This window comes from Artemia franciscana, chromosome 5 (genome assembly GCF_032884065.1).
Source record: "Artemia franciscana chromosome 5, ASM3288406v1, whole genome shotgun sequence".
NCBI lineage: Eukaryota > Metazoa > Arthropoda > Branchiopoda > Anostraca > Artemiidae > Artemia > Artemia franciscana.
In genome coordinates this window covers 32,472,839-32,489,031 of record NC_088867.1, presented here as the reverse complement: position 1 = coordinate 32,489,031, position 16,193 = coordinate 32,472,839, and the positions used below count along the sequence as shown (strand labels likewise).

The 16,193-nt window shown below is 35.2% G+C and overlaps 1 protein-coding gene across 5 annotated transcripts in view; it reads right to left on the bottom strand.

Moving 5' to 3' along the window:
* The window catches only part of LOC136027286 (transducin-like enhancer protein 4), a 128,501-nt gene extending 112,575 nt beyond the window's left edge, over positions 1-15,926 (bottom strand). For 3 of the 5 annotated variants that reach the window (XM_065704379.1, XM_065704378.1, XM_065704381.1), the window contains exons 1-3: positions 15,755-15,926; positions 10,071-10,165; positions 2,143-2,206 (exon numbers count right to left, since the gene is read on the bottom strand). In XM_065704379.1, the coding sequence (XP_065560451.1) occupies positions 2,143-2,206; positions 10,071-10,165; positions 15,755-15,832 (237 nt within the window). In that variant the 5' untranslated portion in view covers positions 15,833-15,926. The remainder of the gene's footprint in view (positions 1-2,142; positions 2,207-10,070; positions 10,166-15,754) is intronic. The other 2 variants (XM_065704382.1, XM_065704380.1) reach the window with 1 other exon arrangement.
* Between the last annotated feature and the right edge of the window lie 267 nt (positions 15,927-16,193).

The following is a 16,193-nucleotide window of genomic DNA, read 5'->3' as shown; positions in this document are numbered from 1 at the left end:
CCAGCTATTTATTTATGTGCTTGAGTACTGAAAACGTGCAACAGTACAGTCTAGCATGGTTTTTGTCAGATTGTCTTTAAAAAATAATTACTGTTCCATGCAAGGGTGTTTCCAGAATTTCGGAGGGGCAGGGGGAATTTCCAAACCGCATCAAAAATATGTTTGTATGAATTTTTTTCTTTTTTAAGACGGACATACGGCCTTTGTTCGATGATAAAAAATGATTTGCTATTTTTAATTCTTATTTTTGAGGAGTATCCTTGTGTATACAACTTGGTCTTTGACGCTAAATTCAAGGGGGGAAATGTAAAGTCTACAACGGGCTCAATCAGGTTGGCTTCTGAAAAGGTCGGATAGCCCAGTTTTTCATCGTTACCAGAGACATGGTCTTCCAGAAACTGTCAGAAGCTGTCGCTTTAAGTACTGATCGTGTCTTTTAAGATGAAAAATGAAATAAGGAAGAGCCAAACTCTCTGTAAAGTTGTCAATCAACTTCAACTTTTTCTTTATTCAACTAAAAAAATACAAAAACAATATTATGCCCCAACAGAGAGCAGACCTCGTAAGGCTGGGACAGTGAAAAAATATAGAAAAAAAAAACATCAACATCTCATCGTAATAGTAGTTCCAAAATTTAACACGGCAAAAGGCAAACAAAATAGAAAAAAAAGCTTATAAAAGAGAAAAAAACAAGGATAAGTAAATAAATAAATATCGGGCAGGAGGGGCGTGGGAGGCCATCCCAGACACAGGGACACAAAAACAAAACACACAAATAAGAAGATCAAATAATTTAATTTTCCAACATCAATGGTGAATAATCAAAAATTCAGCAAACAATCTTTAACATTTGCTTTTTTTAACTTAGTTGAGATTTTTGGGATGGATCAAACAGAATTTTATCATTCAGCTTATAATTGCTAGCAATGAAGGGTATTTGGTTACTAATCGAATCGTCTGCCATAAAACTTAAGTATCCTAAAATACAAATCAGGGACTCGCATCTTAACAGGTGTTAATTGAACATAGCTAGTCCATAAGGTAGGACAGTGAATAAATTTTCAAAACATTAAATCCCTTCTTTCGAAACCGGGAAAGAACTTACTTTTTATTTATTGAAAGAGAACTTCGTTCTCTCAGAAATGAGCTCAGACACGCCCATTATTTGTTTAATATCTAAACGATAAAAGCTCAAAGTGCTAGCAACAAGAAAACAAATATTATGTCGATGTCATCGCAGACATTAAACTTACAATCTGCCAAAATGAATCAAATAAGTGATAATACTTCAAAACAACGGTTATATCTCAATTAGATAGACTAGATGGATAATTATGAAACTAACCATAACTCATTATCGTAACAAGAAAGTAAAATATATTCTATTACTTAAAAACTTACTAGTTATGACAGCAAAAAGGGGGAGGACGAGAAGATGTCTAGTAACCCCTGAAATTAGTGCCGAGACTCTTTTCCTGGTGAAAGCCGATTATACGAGGGTTAATTATAAACACCTATATTTTACAATAAAGGTAGACAAGTTTCAATCAGATAATAGACCTGTCTGAATTCAGGATCATCAAAGAATCTATAATTTCAATATCCACAGGACACTTGGCTACGAGCCTCTCTGCCATCTCTGGCAACAAAGTCTACTTCGTGGGCTATGTTTTGCCTCTTTCTGCTCACTAAGACCGGTATCTTGGACATTCGGCCCTAGTGACAGGACTTGAGCCTTTGACCCTTGTAAATGCGAGTTTTTGCTCTGTCGGTGCGTGGGCCTTCACCCCACGTATGCTTATAATGACGTCTGATTTACAGTTTTTTTGGATTGTTTTATTATCATTTTTTTCAGCTTTTTGCAGCTATTGTGATGTTCTGGAGATTATTCTGCATAAGTCTACATTTTTACGCTTCTAGCTTGATTAGATTAGCTCAGTTTTCAGTGTAAGCTATACACAACACAAGAGCAACATAATAATAAAGTCAATAGGTGGTATTTCAAATAGTGTTTATTGTTTTGTACCCCCCCCCCCCCTCTGAACAAAAAATCCTGGATACATCCTTGTGTTTATATATTTGTTTCAGACGTATAGACTAGGCATATAAAAGGTTGAAAACAAAAATGAAAATTATACGTACCATAACATAATGCCTTTGAATCTCAATCTTCTCTGATGCCAACTTCTCGCATTCCAATTTCAAGCTGAAAAAGTGCATTAGAAAAAGCTTGTGTCAACACACAAAAAAACAACTGACTCCTAGTTGTGCTATAATTCATTTAAGCGTGACTGTTTAACGTCTTTTTTTGTGCCGCAGCAGGCGACAGAGTATTTTAACTAAGACGATTAGACTGCAATAAAAAGGGATTTGAAACTGAACAAATTCAAAAAGTTGATTTTTTTCTATTACATGGTCTTTCAGAATCAATTAAAGAAAGGTTATCAAATAACATTCAACATTATACTGCTCTTCTTACTTTTTTTGTCATTTCGACAAAGTCAGGCACATGCTAGTTTTTTTTGGAAGTAAATCCGGAGTAGTACAAAGAAAACATATTATACAAAAAATATAGTGAACTCTTGAAAATAGGGGAGAGGAGGGACGATGATGGGCATGAACCCCTGACTTCGCTGCTTTGCATTTTAAAGAGTGCAGAAAATGGCGAATTACATGAGAAATAAGGGAAGTTATTACTCATTTTAAGCATTTTAATCCTAACAGAGGGCGATCGTGCCCCTACTGTCCCGAATATCATCCATACCAGAAACTTAAATTAAAAAAAAATCTATTTTAATTCAAGAGATGCGTTAAAATCTGAAGCGAGCGAAAATGGTCTCAGACAGGGGGGGGCTGCTACCTCTCAACCCTCCACTCTTAACTTTCAAAGTATATTCTTTCCTGAAAAAAATACAATTTCGACATTTTCGTAATGAAAAAGGCTGTTTTTAATGATAAAAGGTTCATAATTATTCATTTGTTGTGCTACAGTAAGTTGTCAGTAACGCACAAGCAACCACCTCAATATTACGAGTTGAGGTGACAGCCTTCTGCAATAAGGTAAATTAATTCGTTTTAAGCTGTAACAGGGCCCACTACTTATATTACAAAAAGGCTATGTAATAGCAACAGTGGCGTAATTTCTTCAAATCCTGGGGGAGGCAAAGCTGGAGCAATTTTTCCCAAATAAAGTGAAAATGACAGTGAAGCCGAGGTCCGGGAGGGGAAGTTGTCCCCCCTAACCCATAGCAAATAACTCCCCTGAATAGCAAGTAAAACTTAAACAAAAAAACATCCGAGAACAATAATGTCAACTACTATAATTTCTTGTGAACCATAGAACTTATATGTTGTATATAAAAAGAAAAAATAAGCTTTTATAGAATGACAATAGAAAATGGTTCAATACTGGTCGGTACATATGAACCCAGTAATTACCGTTTATACCGATTCATTTAACCGTTTCACTGGCGCCACTTGGGTCCACGTGTAAATTGATCTTCAATCAATTGAATGTCAGTTGTTTCAAAGGTTATTTTAAAGCGATTTATCCCATATTTTTCGACTAAGAGTGCAACAAAAGTCGATTTCTAAGGTCGCATCAAAGCATCGAACTACCAGAACTTCGCAGTCCCCTTATTAAGTGAAAACTAGAAAACGCATTTAAAAAAGAAAAATCTGAATAATAAAGAAATGTCGTCATATTCCATTTTAACGAAAATAATTGAATTTGTTTATATGCAAATTCTATAATGCCCGTGACAGCATATACATCGAACACTTTACTTGTTTGACAAAGTTACCCTATTATAAGATAGGAAGTAAAACATGATTAATGCCATAATTTAATAAGAACTCAAGTTGACTTATTTAGTTTCATCGCCTAAATTACACGAAGATCTTTTTGTATTGTTGATTGTGTACATTAAAAAAAAAAAAAAAAAAAAAAAAAAAAAAAAAAAAAAAAAAAAAAAAAAAAAAAGGCGCCACTTGGTCCACGTGTAAATTGATCTTCAATCAATTGAATGTCAGTTGTTTCAAAGGTTGTTTTAAAGCGATTTATCCCATATTTTTCGACTAAGAGTGCAACAAAAGTCGATTTCTAAGGTTGCATCAAAGCATCGAACTACCAGAACTTCGCAGTCCCCTTATTAAGTGAAAACTAGAAAACGCATTTAAAAAAGAAAAATCTGAATAATAAAGAAACGTCGTCATTTTCCATTTTAACGAAAATAATTGAATTTGTTTACATGCAAATTCTATAATGCCCGTGACAGCATATACATCGAACACTTTACTTGTTTGACAAAGTTACCCTATTATAAGATAGGAAGTAAAACATGACTAATGCCATAATTTAATAAGAACAAGTTGACTTATTTAGTTTCATCGCCTAAATTACACGAAGATCTTTTTGTATTGTTTATTGTGTACATTTAAAAAAAAAATTAAAAAAAAGCAAAAATTCATCTATGAAGTAAAACTAAGTTTTTTCTTATGAAAGTAGAGCAGCGTTAGAACCTAAAAAAGATTACGTGACATATCTAAAAATAAAATTAATCAGGATATTTTCCAATTAATGTGGAATCCTAAAATCTAGCACATTTACTAAAGAGTTATCGATGTCATTGCCGGCGAAAGACTAGTAAGAGCCTCCAAAAGACTTGCAGACTGCTTATGGAATTTTCTGCTCCTAAGATAATATTCTGTTTTTTTTCTCTTTGGTGAGGGAGGGGTCAGTTTTGTGTTTTCAGTGAAGTGCTAATTTTTATAATCCTACAAATGTTACAAAATAGCATACGAATCAATTTATTTAAGTTAGTTTTGCAGATACCTCTTGCTTAATCTGCGAAGCAATAATTTTTTATTTTTTTTAGGTTTCAACCTCGCTCTTTACTTCTGCAAGAAAAACTTGATTTCTGAAATTAATGTTTGCTTATTTCCAAACACTGACTAGTACGGTATAGAAGCTCTAAAAATTGGCCTTTTTATATTCTCTAATTTTTGTTTCACCCCGGTGCTAAATTTAACGAAGTTATCTTTGCTTTGCCAGTTGGGTTTTCAGCTATTGTGATTTAAAATTCAATGGATAATCAGAGCGTCCTGGATGTATTCTAGAATTGTAGTACTAACTTGTTCGAATAATCCAGTAAGTAGTAGTAAATGTTAGTTTTCTTAACATATATTTATACACTTATCTTTTGGAAAAACTTCTGATAAAAGGCGTAAAGAAAAAAAGTCCCACTGGTCATTGTTTTCACGTGTTGGATGGAAAGTCCATTTATTGGGATAAAGAAATCTGACCCCTCTTATTAAGCTGCAGCCCCTTATCTACGGGTAGCCATAACAAATCGAATTCGGAGATGCCCAAGGTACCGCATAGAGGATATTATTTTTATTTTAATTAATATTGTTTTTTTAGCATCAAAATTGTAAGTGGTAATACAATATGAGCACACTACCCCCTCGTTTTCTAGCATACTTTGCAGATAGTATGTACCGTGTATTTATCACACTATATTTTGATAAAAAACAAATTCTTCCGACTGTCGTTTTCTTTATCTTTGTCTGAAAGCATATATGCTTAGGATATAATTAATAACTCAACGCAGGGGCTCATACATAAGCCTTATATACCGTGACAATCTTATTGTGTCACTGCATTTAAAATTCGAAAAATATGACTAATTTAGTCATACTAATTATCTTATATGTATAAATTAACATTCTGTGTTTATTACTAGTCGTCTTATTTATCAAATCTTCATGGAGCACGCATCCCCCTGTTTTAGCTCTGATGGACGTTCTAGCAGAGGAGACGGGAATGGCTAACCAGTAAATAAGTTTAAAAGGCGGTACAGTTGCAGCAGAAAGTTTTTCGGAGGGGGGGAAGCACTCAAAGTGTATTCTTCCCTATTTCCCAGGGAGGTCCATCCCTGCCACCCACTTATGTACAGGTATGTAATTAAAGAATAACTAATAAGTCTCTAATTTTGATTTTTCTTATAAATTCAATTTACTCCGTATTGTCGTTTTTTAAAATAAGTTAAAGCTATATTATTGATATCTCAACATCACCAGAAATTTTTTGTCTAATAATGAACCAGGTGTTTAATGCTCTAAGGAAATCCGTTTGGTTTAAAGTTGTTAAAAGTAAATAATTTATATTGTATTTAAACGTTATATCCTCTTATATAAAGTTTGCTGCTTACTAGCTATTGCTGTAACCAGACACATAACGAGGATTTAGAGGAGGGATAATTTAAAAAAACTATTTTTTTATGATTTTAGTAAGAAGTACCCTTAAACTTGGGATTTCTGGGGGGGGGGGTAGGACACTGGCTCCAACCTCGATCCGTAATTTTAGATCCAGAACTAACGCACTGGACCCACAACTGATGACTTGACTTGAGGGGAAAAGTTGACTTGATGGCATCAACATGAAGACAAAATGCAATTGGACAGAGTTGCATTTTTATCGAGTCTAGGTGTATTACCCCTACGAAAAATTCCCCCCTTTGGAAAATTTCCACCCTGTGAAAATTACTATATGTATTATATTAACACTAACACCATAGTTACTGTAACTAATCACGCTAAGGGTATTGCAGTGAAAGTTTTTTTTTTCCTTTTTAGCTATACAAAATATTTCAATGTATTTAAACAAACGAATACAATCTATCTAAACATCAGAGACCATTATTGTGGATGGATTCAGTCACGTCGAAGACCAAGTCATGCAGAACTTCTACCTACATGAACAACAGTACCCGTCTCTGTCCACCCAAATATATTTAGTAAAATTATTATTAGGAACTTACTCAAAAAAACTACTGCTCATCGAAAATTTTGACAAAATAATAAAATCTTGTCCAACATTTTACTTACAATCCAATATTTGATTTTTCAACCAGACAACTGAAAAATCCGGAAGCTACAAATCAATTTACAAGTATTGGTACATTCAGTTTAACAGCAATAGATAACTTTTAATTTCCCTTCTTATGAACATCTAACTATCGAGGGGGATTGTTTGGGTGGGAATTATTCAGGGGCATTTTCTGTGGGGGGGACTTTCTGGGGGAATACGCCGGCCCCCGTTTTTATCATCAGCAACAAGCAAACTTTAGCCATTCGGAGCTCAATAATTGCAATCTTGACAGCGTTGAGTCCGATTGATTGCAACCCCAAGCCATACCAACGGACACAAATTTAAAAGAAGCCAAATTGCTTCTTTTGATTGTAATGTGCCAATCATTAAGCAAAAAATTATACCCTATATTTTTTGTGTTAATTGTCAATATTAGAGCATATATGTAAGGACATTTAAGTCTGGAATTAGTCAAATAGGATTCTAAGAAAAACTGTTAGTTTTCAATTACATGTAGGAATAAGATTCATGCCCTTTCCCTACAATAAATCTTAAATCGTTTACAAGTTTTTCCATTATTGTCAGTGTTCTTAATATTACTCGCCAGTTTCATTTTCTATTTGATCCTCTCGAGATATATTTGGGCGTACACAACTTCGTATCTTATTATTTAGGCCAAATGTTGTTTTATTAATAACCAAATTTTTAGAAATATATCCTAATTATGTTTAAGTTCGCTTGGATGTGACCCCTTTCTCACTATCCACGATTTTGCCAGGGTGTGGGATAAAAATAATAGAGGACATTTTAGATCACAATTCAGGGAGCCTTGTGATTGATCTTAAGAGGGGATTTCCCTTATGTGTAGGCATAGCTTTATGAGTCCACTAAGATAAGAGCCAATCAAACGATTTAGCACTATTTTTCTTAATTGAAAAAGAGACGTGAATTGGCTTAAAAACTCAGAGACTAGTTATTACCTAAGTAAATCCCTTTGCGTAGCCCTTCCAGGAAAAGGCTTTAAAAAAAATCGTATCGTCGTAGAAATCTCAAGTACTTCGTTTTATGAGTATCCCAATAAAAATATTTCATAATGTTTTTTCTTTCTTTTTGGCTTTAGTACCAATAAATTTTAAGTCTTGAGAAGGAATGTATAATAGCAAACAAAACGATTGCTCAATATTTGAATACATATAAAAGAATACAAAGATATATTACCGTGGCAAACAATTTTATCGGGTCAGCAGACATAAAAACACACAAAAATATCTTGTTTCAAAGTCAATGAAAACGATTGCAAATTCATTAAGTAAATAGCAAACATGAAATCATATTCCATTTGTCACATGATCCTATACCAATTAAACCCTAAACAAATTTAATACTTATGCAAACAACCGCCATCATATCAAACAATTCTCCAGATATTTGATAAAATTGCACAACTATATAATAATGCACAAAAAACTATTAGCTAGATAATAATGAGAGACACAATGCTAAAAATGAATAAATAAAAATATTTCTGAGATCTACTAGTTGTATGTAGATAGCAAGGCGCTCGCGTGTACATAGGTACACAGGTCCTTCCCTTAAAGGGAGGGTTCAAAGATTTTTCCTGGTGGGGGGAGGGGCAAAACAGAAGCACATTTTAGAGCTAAATACATTGTACTTCTTCCGTGATGGGGATTCTCCTATTGTGCAAATTTGGATACTTATGTACTATAGCAAGCCTGCTCATGAAGTTTGATCTGAGCTATATGCCTAAAACCAGTTTGTCAACATTCGGAGACAATTAGTTTATGCGGTAAACTACTATATAGGTATGTTTTAATAAAATATTTAATATATATTTTTAGTATCTTTCATTAGGATTAAGCTAACTTCACTTCTTGAGTGGGGTTGCTATATACACAAGTACCCAAATATGTAAACGTATGTATAGATTACTCTGCATATTACTCCTCAAAACGCTACTGTTAAGTTTTAAATCAGAATCATTTAACGATTATTAAGGTTAAAGTGGAAGGCTTAATAGAGGATACCTAAGGTAATTCCACAGAAACGTAGTCTCGAGTAATCTCAGAACAATTCAATCACCAAACAGCTTTATTTTTGTTAGTCACATAGGCTAGTACTTTGTTATTCATGAAAGACCTTAAACACTTCATATTCATTTATTTTTCTAGAGTCAGTATTGCATCATTTATTCTACAATACAAACCGGTTCTCCGTCCTTTAATGCATCTAGCAAAGTATTCAAGTCTACAAGAAAATCGAGGCTTTGAGCATAACCAGAAAATACTGTTCCATCTTTCCAGATTCTTCAAATCCATTTCAAACGAAATTCTCTCAGTATTTGATCCTCCCCTAACTTTCCTCAGTTGTCGAAGCATTACTAGTAAGCCTGTGAAACGCGAATGTATTTTTATCGAATTCAGTTTGAGATTGAAAATAAATCAATAGCAAACATTTGAACTTGTTTTTCAGAATTATTTTGATAGGCTACTCGAAATTTACCCTTATAGCAAGTTTTTTTCATATATCAGTTATTAAAAAGAAAGAAATAAAGGATAAGAAATTTTGTGGTTGCATTGACTCGCCCGCGTTAATTCAAAGGCGGTATGTGAAATCTTATCAATTCGTCATGTGTATTATCAACCCGCGCTTAAACTGGTTACGTGTATCACTTTCCTAGAACTGATCTCCAATCGCACTTGACCTTATGTCATTGCTTATTCAAAAACTTTTTTTTCAAACGTGTAGAATTATTTCGGAGACAGAACACAACTAAAACACTCTATTTTCCATAATAGGGAAATTATCCTAGAATGTTTAGAAACTGAAGTAAAAACCATAAAAATCTCACAATTTTCGGTAGACATGGGTCCAAAGGCACCTTTACGGTCACACCTCTTAGCTTTTTTAGGATGTCCTTTGACATCCTGATTTGAGAAACAACCGGAAAACAGAACTTCGGCAACAAATCAGTCTTCACCACATGTCTGGGCAAAGCAGAACCATTACCGCCCTCTCTGTCTACATGATCAGTCATTATCATAGGGTAATACGATAATAGTCTTTTTCAGCAACTCTTTCCTCTTGCATTTTACATTTTGCAAACTTAGCCCCTTTGGAATTAAAATGGCAAATTGACATTAAAAAAGGAGGTCAAAAGGAAATTTATAGAAAAACTTACTTGTGATATTGTGCTTGTAAAAATCCAAACTCCTCTTTGATTCTATCACATGATTCAGCCACAGTGAACTTAAACGGCTGACCAGGCTGAGGGCCCTGTGAAAACACAAGTGTTAAAAACGAGTTAATTTAAGATCCGAGGTTTTGAGTTCAAGTGTCAAACTGTGTACATTAATATACAGTTCCGCAAGAGAAGGGAAGCTCACAGAAATTAAAGAAGGGGAATAAAACCCTCCAACTTCCTCAATTGGGTGTTCAAACCAAGTATTATTCACCAGGTTACTTAGTTTGTTTGGGCACATTATAATGTCAATGAGACTGGAACTTAGGCATTCGAAACAACAGCTTAGATAGATGGATGCAAATTATTTTAAAATGATGTTCATGCTTCGTGACCACATAAAAAAACGACACAAGAATTCAGCCAAATGCCTGGATGTACCCTAGGCTAAATGGTACATTACTTACGCAGGGACAATGTAAACACACTACTCGATGGCGTTTTATCTTGTTTTCCTCGACTCACCAGCTAGTATGTTTATAACGCAATTTTTTATAAATTTGTCGCATAAATTTGTGCGAAATTTTTCGACCACTTCCAAATTTAATTGTATATTCACTTCCAATGATAGGTCAATAATACTATATAAAAATTCCCTTTTCTTGTATAAATAAAACAATCTATAAATGATTAGGCACAGCAAAACTATTAAAACGCTATTATACAGGACTTGATAGCGCAGCGCTAAGAACACTTGCATGTGGCCATGGTAAGTTAGGTTCGAATCTTGGATAAGATCAGGTTAAAGATTTTTTGACGTAGAAAAGAATAGAAAGTCAAAAATAATAAATATTAAAAAAATCTTAAGTTATTTTTCAAAATAGACTAAGAATTAGAAAAAAAAATCCCGAAAATATGCACACAAGTGAAAATGGGACGGAAAACGGATTGGCTTTACATAACTTAATCTTTTTGAATCGTTTTCCACCATTTTTCGACTTTTTTTGTTTTTATGTATTTATAAATTACTCAATTTGATATATGTGTCTTGCCCAATCTGTTTTGCGCCCCTTGTTTTCAGTTATATTCAGATTCTCGAGAAAAAAATCTACTCTTTAGTCCATATCGAAAACGATTTTTGTATTTACATTTATTATTTTATGTTCTTTTCAATAATCGTTTCACTTCGAAATCCTATTTAAAGTCCTTAGAAGGACCTTAAAGATACACCTACGTCCTGTCAGTGCCTGACGAAAGTAGCAACAATAAAAGTGGTACCGTCACATTCCTTATTTTGATCTCTGTTTCAACATAATGGTCTTTATTGACTATTATAGATAGTCAGAGCTAAACTAATTCCCAAATAACAACTGAATTTCAGACGCCAAGTGAGGCGAAATAACTGCCGGGTCCTTCTGCAAGATCAAAAAGAGATCAATACACCCCCTCCCTCATAGTTCCATGCTAAATCCTAAGCTAACTTATTTTTTTTATTCAAAATGGTATTATTAACCAACTGATGACAAAAATCTAAGTGAAAAAAGAATGTCAGCCAAGGACTATTCAGGGGGTAGACCGTTAACAGGTTTGAACACCCTCCTCCCCCCCAAAAAAAAATCCGACTTGTAAAAAGATAACAAGAATGAATTTCAACAACGCTTTATGCGTTTTGTGTTTTTTAACACCACCCCACCCTCCTCCCAAACCGAATCCTGGATTCGGCGTTGATGTAAACTGACAAAAATCAGCAAACTTGGTGTTTGGCATAAGGCTACATCTAGACATAAGGGGGAGGGGACTAGATTTTCGCTGATATGAATAAAGTAATAATTGTATTGGCATTATCTCTAATTAAAAGAGTAATCAAGCACCAAAACAACATACATATTATATACTGCTGTTACTTTGCAATAGCGGTACTCTTTTCTTCGTTATGAAACAGTGCGTGGTAACGAACCTAAAGTAAGGAGCGACCCGGCTCAATAATAACCGAAACTCTAAAACTGAATTTTAATACCAACAGATACATGATTATAATCGAATTTCTATGCTGATTTCAAATATATAAGTTTCATCGAATTTAGTCTCACCCACCAAAGTTATGAGCCAGAGAATATTTCCCTTATTTTTTTAAAAAAAAGGATGAACACCCTCTAAAAGTCATAGAGCCCTAATGAAAATTACACCATCAGATTCAGCGTAGCAGAGAACCCTACTATAAAGGTTTCAATCTCCTATCAACAAAAATGTGGAATTTTGTGATCGTAATGGCCCAGTGGTCCTAGAATATCACAAGAATATCGCGGGTTTGGCAAACTCGCCAAATCACTGAACCCCACCCCCCAACTCCCCCAAAGAGAGCGAATCCAGTACGGTTCCGTCAATCACGTATCAAGGACATTTTTTTATTCTATCCACCAAGCTTCATCCCGATTCCTCCACTCCAAGTGTTTTCTAAGGTCCCCCCAACTCCCCCCAATGTCAAAAGATACAGTCGGGATTTGAAATAAGAGCTCTGAGACATGAATTCCTTCTAAATATCAAATTTCATTAAGATCCGATCACCTACTCGTAAGATAAAAATACCCCAATTTTCACGTTTTCCAAGAATTCCGGTTTCCCCCTCCAACTCCCCCCAATGTCACAGATTCTAGTCGGAATTTAAAATTCGAGCTTTAATGCACAAGATCCTTCTAAATATCAAATTTCATTAAGATCTGGTCACCCTTTTGAAAGTTACAAATGCCTCAATTTTCAAAATTACCCCCCCCCCAACTCCACCAAAGAGAGCAGATCCGGTCTGGTTATGTCAGTCACGTATCTTAGACAGGTTTTTATTCTTCTCATGCAGTTTCATCCTGATCTCACCGCTTTCAGTATTTTCTAAGATTTTCAGTCCCCCCAACTGCCCCCCAATTGCGCTGGATCCGGTTAAGATTTAAAATAAGAGATCTGAGTTACAAGGTACTTCCAAATATGAAGTTTCATGAAAATCCGATCACTCCTTCGTAAGTTAAAAATACGTCTATTTTTCTATTTTTTCAGAATTAACCCCCCCCCAATAGAGCGGATCCGTTCCAATTATGTAAATCACGTATCTAAGACTTCTGCTTATTTATCCCACCAAGTTTCATCCGGTCCCTCCAATCTAAGCGTTTTCCATGATTTTAGGTTCCCCCACCCCAAACTCCTCCCAATGTCACCAGATCCGGTCGAGATTTAAAATAAGAGCTTTGAGACACGATATCATTCTAAATATAAAATTTCATTGAGATCCGATCACCTGTTCGTAAGTTAAAAATAACTCATTTTTTCTAATTTATCAGAATTAACCCCACCCCTCCCAACTACCACAAAGAGAGCAGATTCGTTCCGGTTATGTCAATCATGTATCTAGGACTTGTGCTTATTTTTCCCACCAAGTTTCATCCCGATCCCTCCACTCTTAAGTGTTTTTCAAGTTTTAGGTATCCCCCTCCCAACCTCCCCCCCCCCAATGTCACCAGATTCGGTTGGGATTTAATATAAGAGCTCTGAGACACAATATCCTTCTATCAAATTTCATTGAGATCCGATCATCCGTTCGTGAGTTAAAAATACCTCGTTTTTTTCTAATTTTTCAGAATTAACCCCCCCCCCCAACTACCCCAAAGACAGCGGTTATGTCAATTATGTATCTAGGACTTGTGCTTATTTTTCCCCATCAAGTTTCATCCCGATCCCTCCACTTTAAGTGTTTTCCAAGTTTTAGGTTTCCCCTCCAAACTCCCCCCCCCCAATGTCACCAGATCCGATCGGGATTCAAAATAAGAGCTCCGAGACACGATATCCTTCTAAATATTAAATTTCATTGAGATCCAATCACCCGTTCGTAAGTTACAAAATGCCTCATTTTTTTCTAATTTTTCAGAATTACCCCCCCCCCCCCCTACCTACCCCAAAGAGAGCGGATCCGTTCCGGTTATGTCAATCATGTATCTAGGACTTGTGTTTATTTTTCTCACCAAGTTTCATCCCGATCCCTTCACTCTAAGTGTTTTCCAAGATTTTAGGATTCCCCCTCCCATACCCCCCCCCATGTCACCAGATCCAGTCGGGATTTAAAATAACAGCTCTGAGACACGATATCCTTCCAAACATCAAATTTCATTAAGATCCGATCAACCATTCGTAAGTTAAAAATACTTCAATTGTTCTATTTTTTCCGAATTAACGGGGGCCCCACTCCCCCCAGATGGTCAAATCGGAAAAATGACTATTTCTAATTTAATCTGGTCCGGTCCCTGATACGCCTGCCAAATTTCATCGTCCCAGCTTACCTGGAAGTGCCTAAAGTAGCAAAACCGGGATCGACAGAATTTGCGATTGCTATATGTCACTTGGTTAATACCAAGTGCCATAAAAATCGGGTTTTTTCAACTGAAAGTAAGAAGCAACGGTCAATGTTGGTATTACCGGAACAATTGTTGGGGGGGTCATGAAACCATTGTTAATAGATGCATTTTGACTTTTTGAACATCTTTTTTCTCTTGCAAAACTACCGCAAACTCACCGTTATGGAGTTATTCCGACCCAAATATTCTTGTATTTATACATATAGAATTGCAATCATTTCCGTTTTCGTTGATCGGAAATTTGAAATCGCTAACGTTTTAAGACCGAAAATTGCTCTGTGGCTTTTAGAGATAATTTTTTGTTAGGTTAGGTTTGCGGCAGATTTTCAAGAGAGAAAAGATGTTCAGAAAGTCAAAATACATCTATTAACAATAGTTTCATGACCCCCAAAAATTGTTCCGGTAATACCAACATTGACCGAACATTAAAACTTAGAACGAACAGAAACTATTACGTATATGAGGGGGGTTCGCCCCCTTGTCAATACCTCACTCTTCACGCAAAATTTCGAATCCTCTTCAAATTCTTTAAGAATGACCCCTGAATCACAAGGACCGTTTTATTAAAATAAATATCTCTTTGGAAACTACTAAAAAAATAAGAAGAAAGAGCGAGGTAATGACGAGAGGGCGAACTCCCTAATACACGTAATTATTTCTGTTCATTTTAAGTTTTACTGTTGCTCCATGATTTCAGTTGAAAAAAAACTTTTTTTATTTAATCATTTTAGCAGCGTTTTTTTTTCAAAAACGAAAATTTTAAGGATAAAATGGCCTAGATATAGGCCTAGACCTAGCTCCGTTGGCGGATAAGAAGAAGGTTGAGAGTTTAAAGCAAAACAAAAAGCGACCTTTAGGAGTGAGATAAGCAAGTATTTTGTATCGTTTTGAACTAGTGTCCAGATTTTATAAAGTTTTCTTAGGGTGTGGCCATAGACAAGAATGATTTTTCAAATTGCTAGACCTAGTTAAGAAGAGGCCAAAGGCTACATAAATTTCCATCGTCAAAAATGGATCTACAGCCAAGGTGAGAGTCTACAAAGCTATTTCCAACCTCTTACCTGGAAGCAATGGGCCCTTGTGACCTCGTATAGGCTATTCTAGAGGTAAGGTTCAAGTTGTGGGGCTTCTTGCTATAGTTTTAGCAAGATTTTAAGACTTACCGGGGCTTTTTTCATAAATATATGAAATAAATTTTCAAATCTTTCAATTACATAGTCTAAATTGGGATTGAGCAAAGCAATGGAATATTTTCCTTCTGCCTCCTTTGAGCAGTATTATTCAACTTACAGGTAATGCCGGTGAAACCGGATGACGAGCTGCTGCCGCTGCAGCGGCTGCCGCAGCTGGATTCATAGCAGGGTACATATTCCAGTAAATTATCCAATAAACAATTCAATTTTAAATCCAATTTCTCAAACAACAGTCTCCATGCTTTCACTATGAAATCTAAAAGGAAACTAAGCTAAATTTACCGCTGAACAGCAGGCGCAGAGCCGAGTGGGCTCAGCCGGCGATGCTAAAACACCATGATACATTACTGTTTTGTAACCAATTATTTGTTATTGAGTAAACATAAATAGACATATTTTAGACAAATAAAGAAGATTTAACGATCCTTTTTTTCAAAGATATCATACTATGTTTTTTGTTAATATACAACGTTTTGTTAATATGCAAAAGCAAAAAAAAATGTGTATTGTAATTTACAATGACTAATAGCATGAAC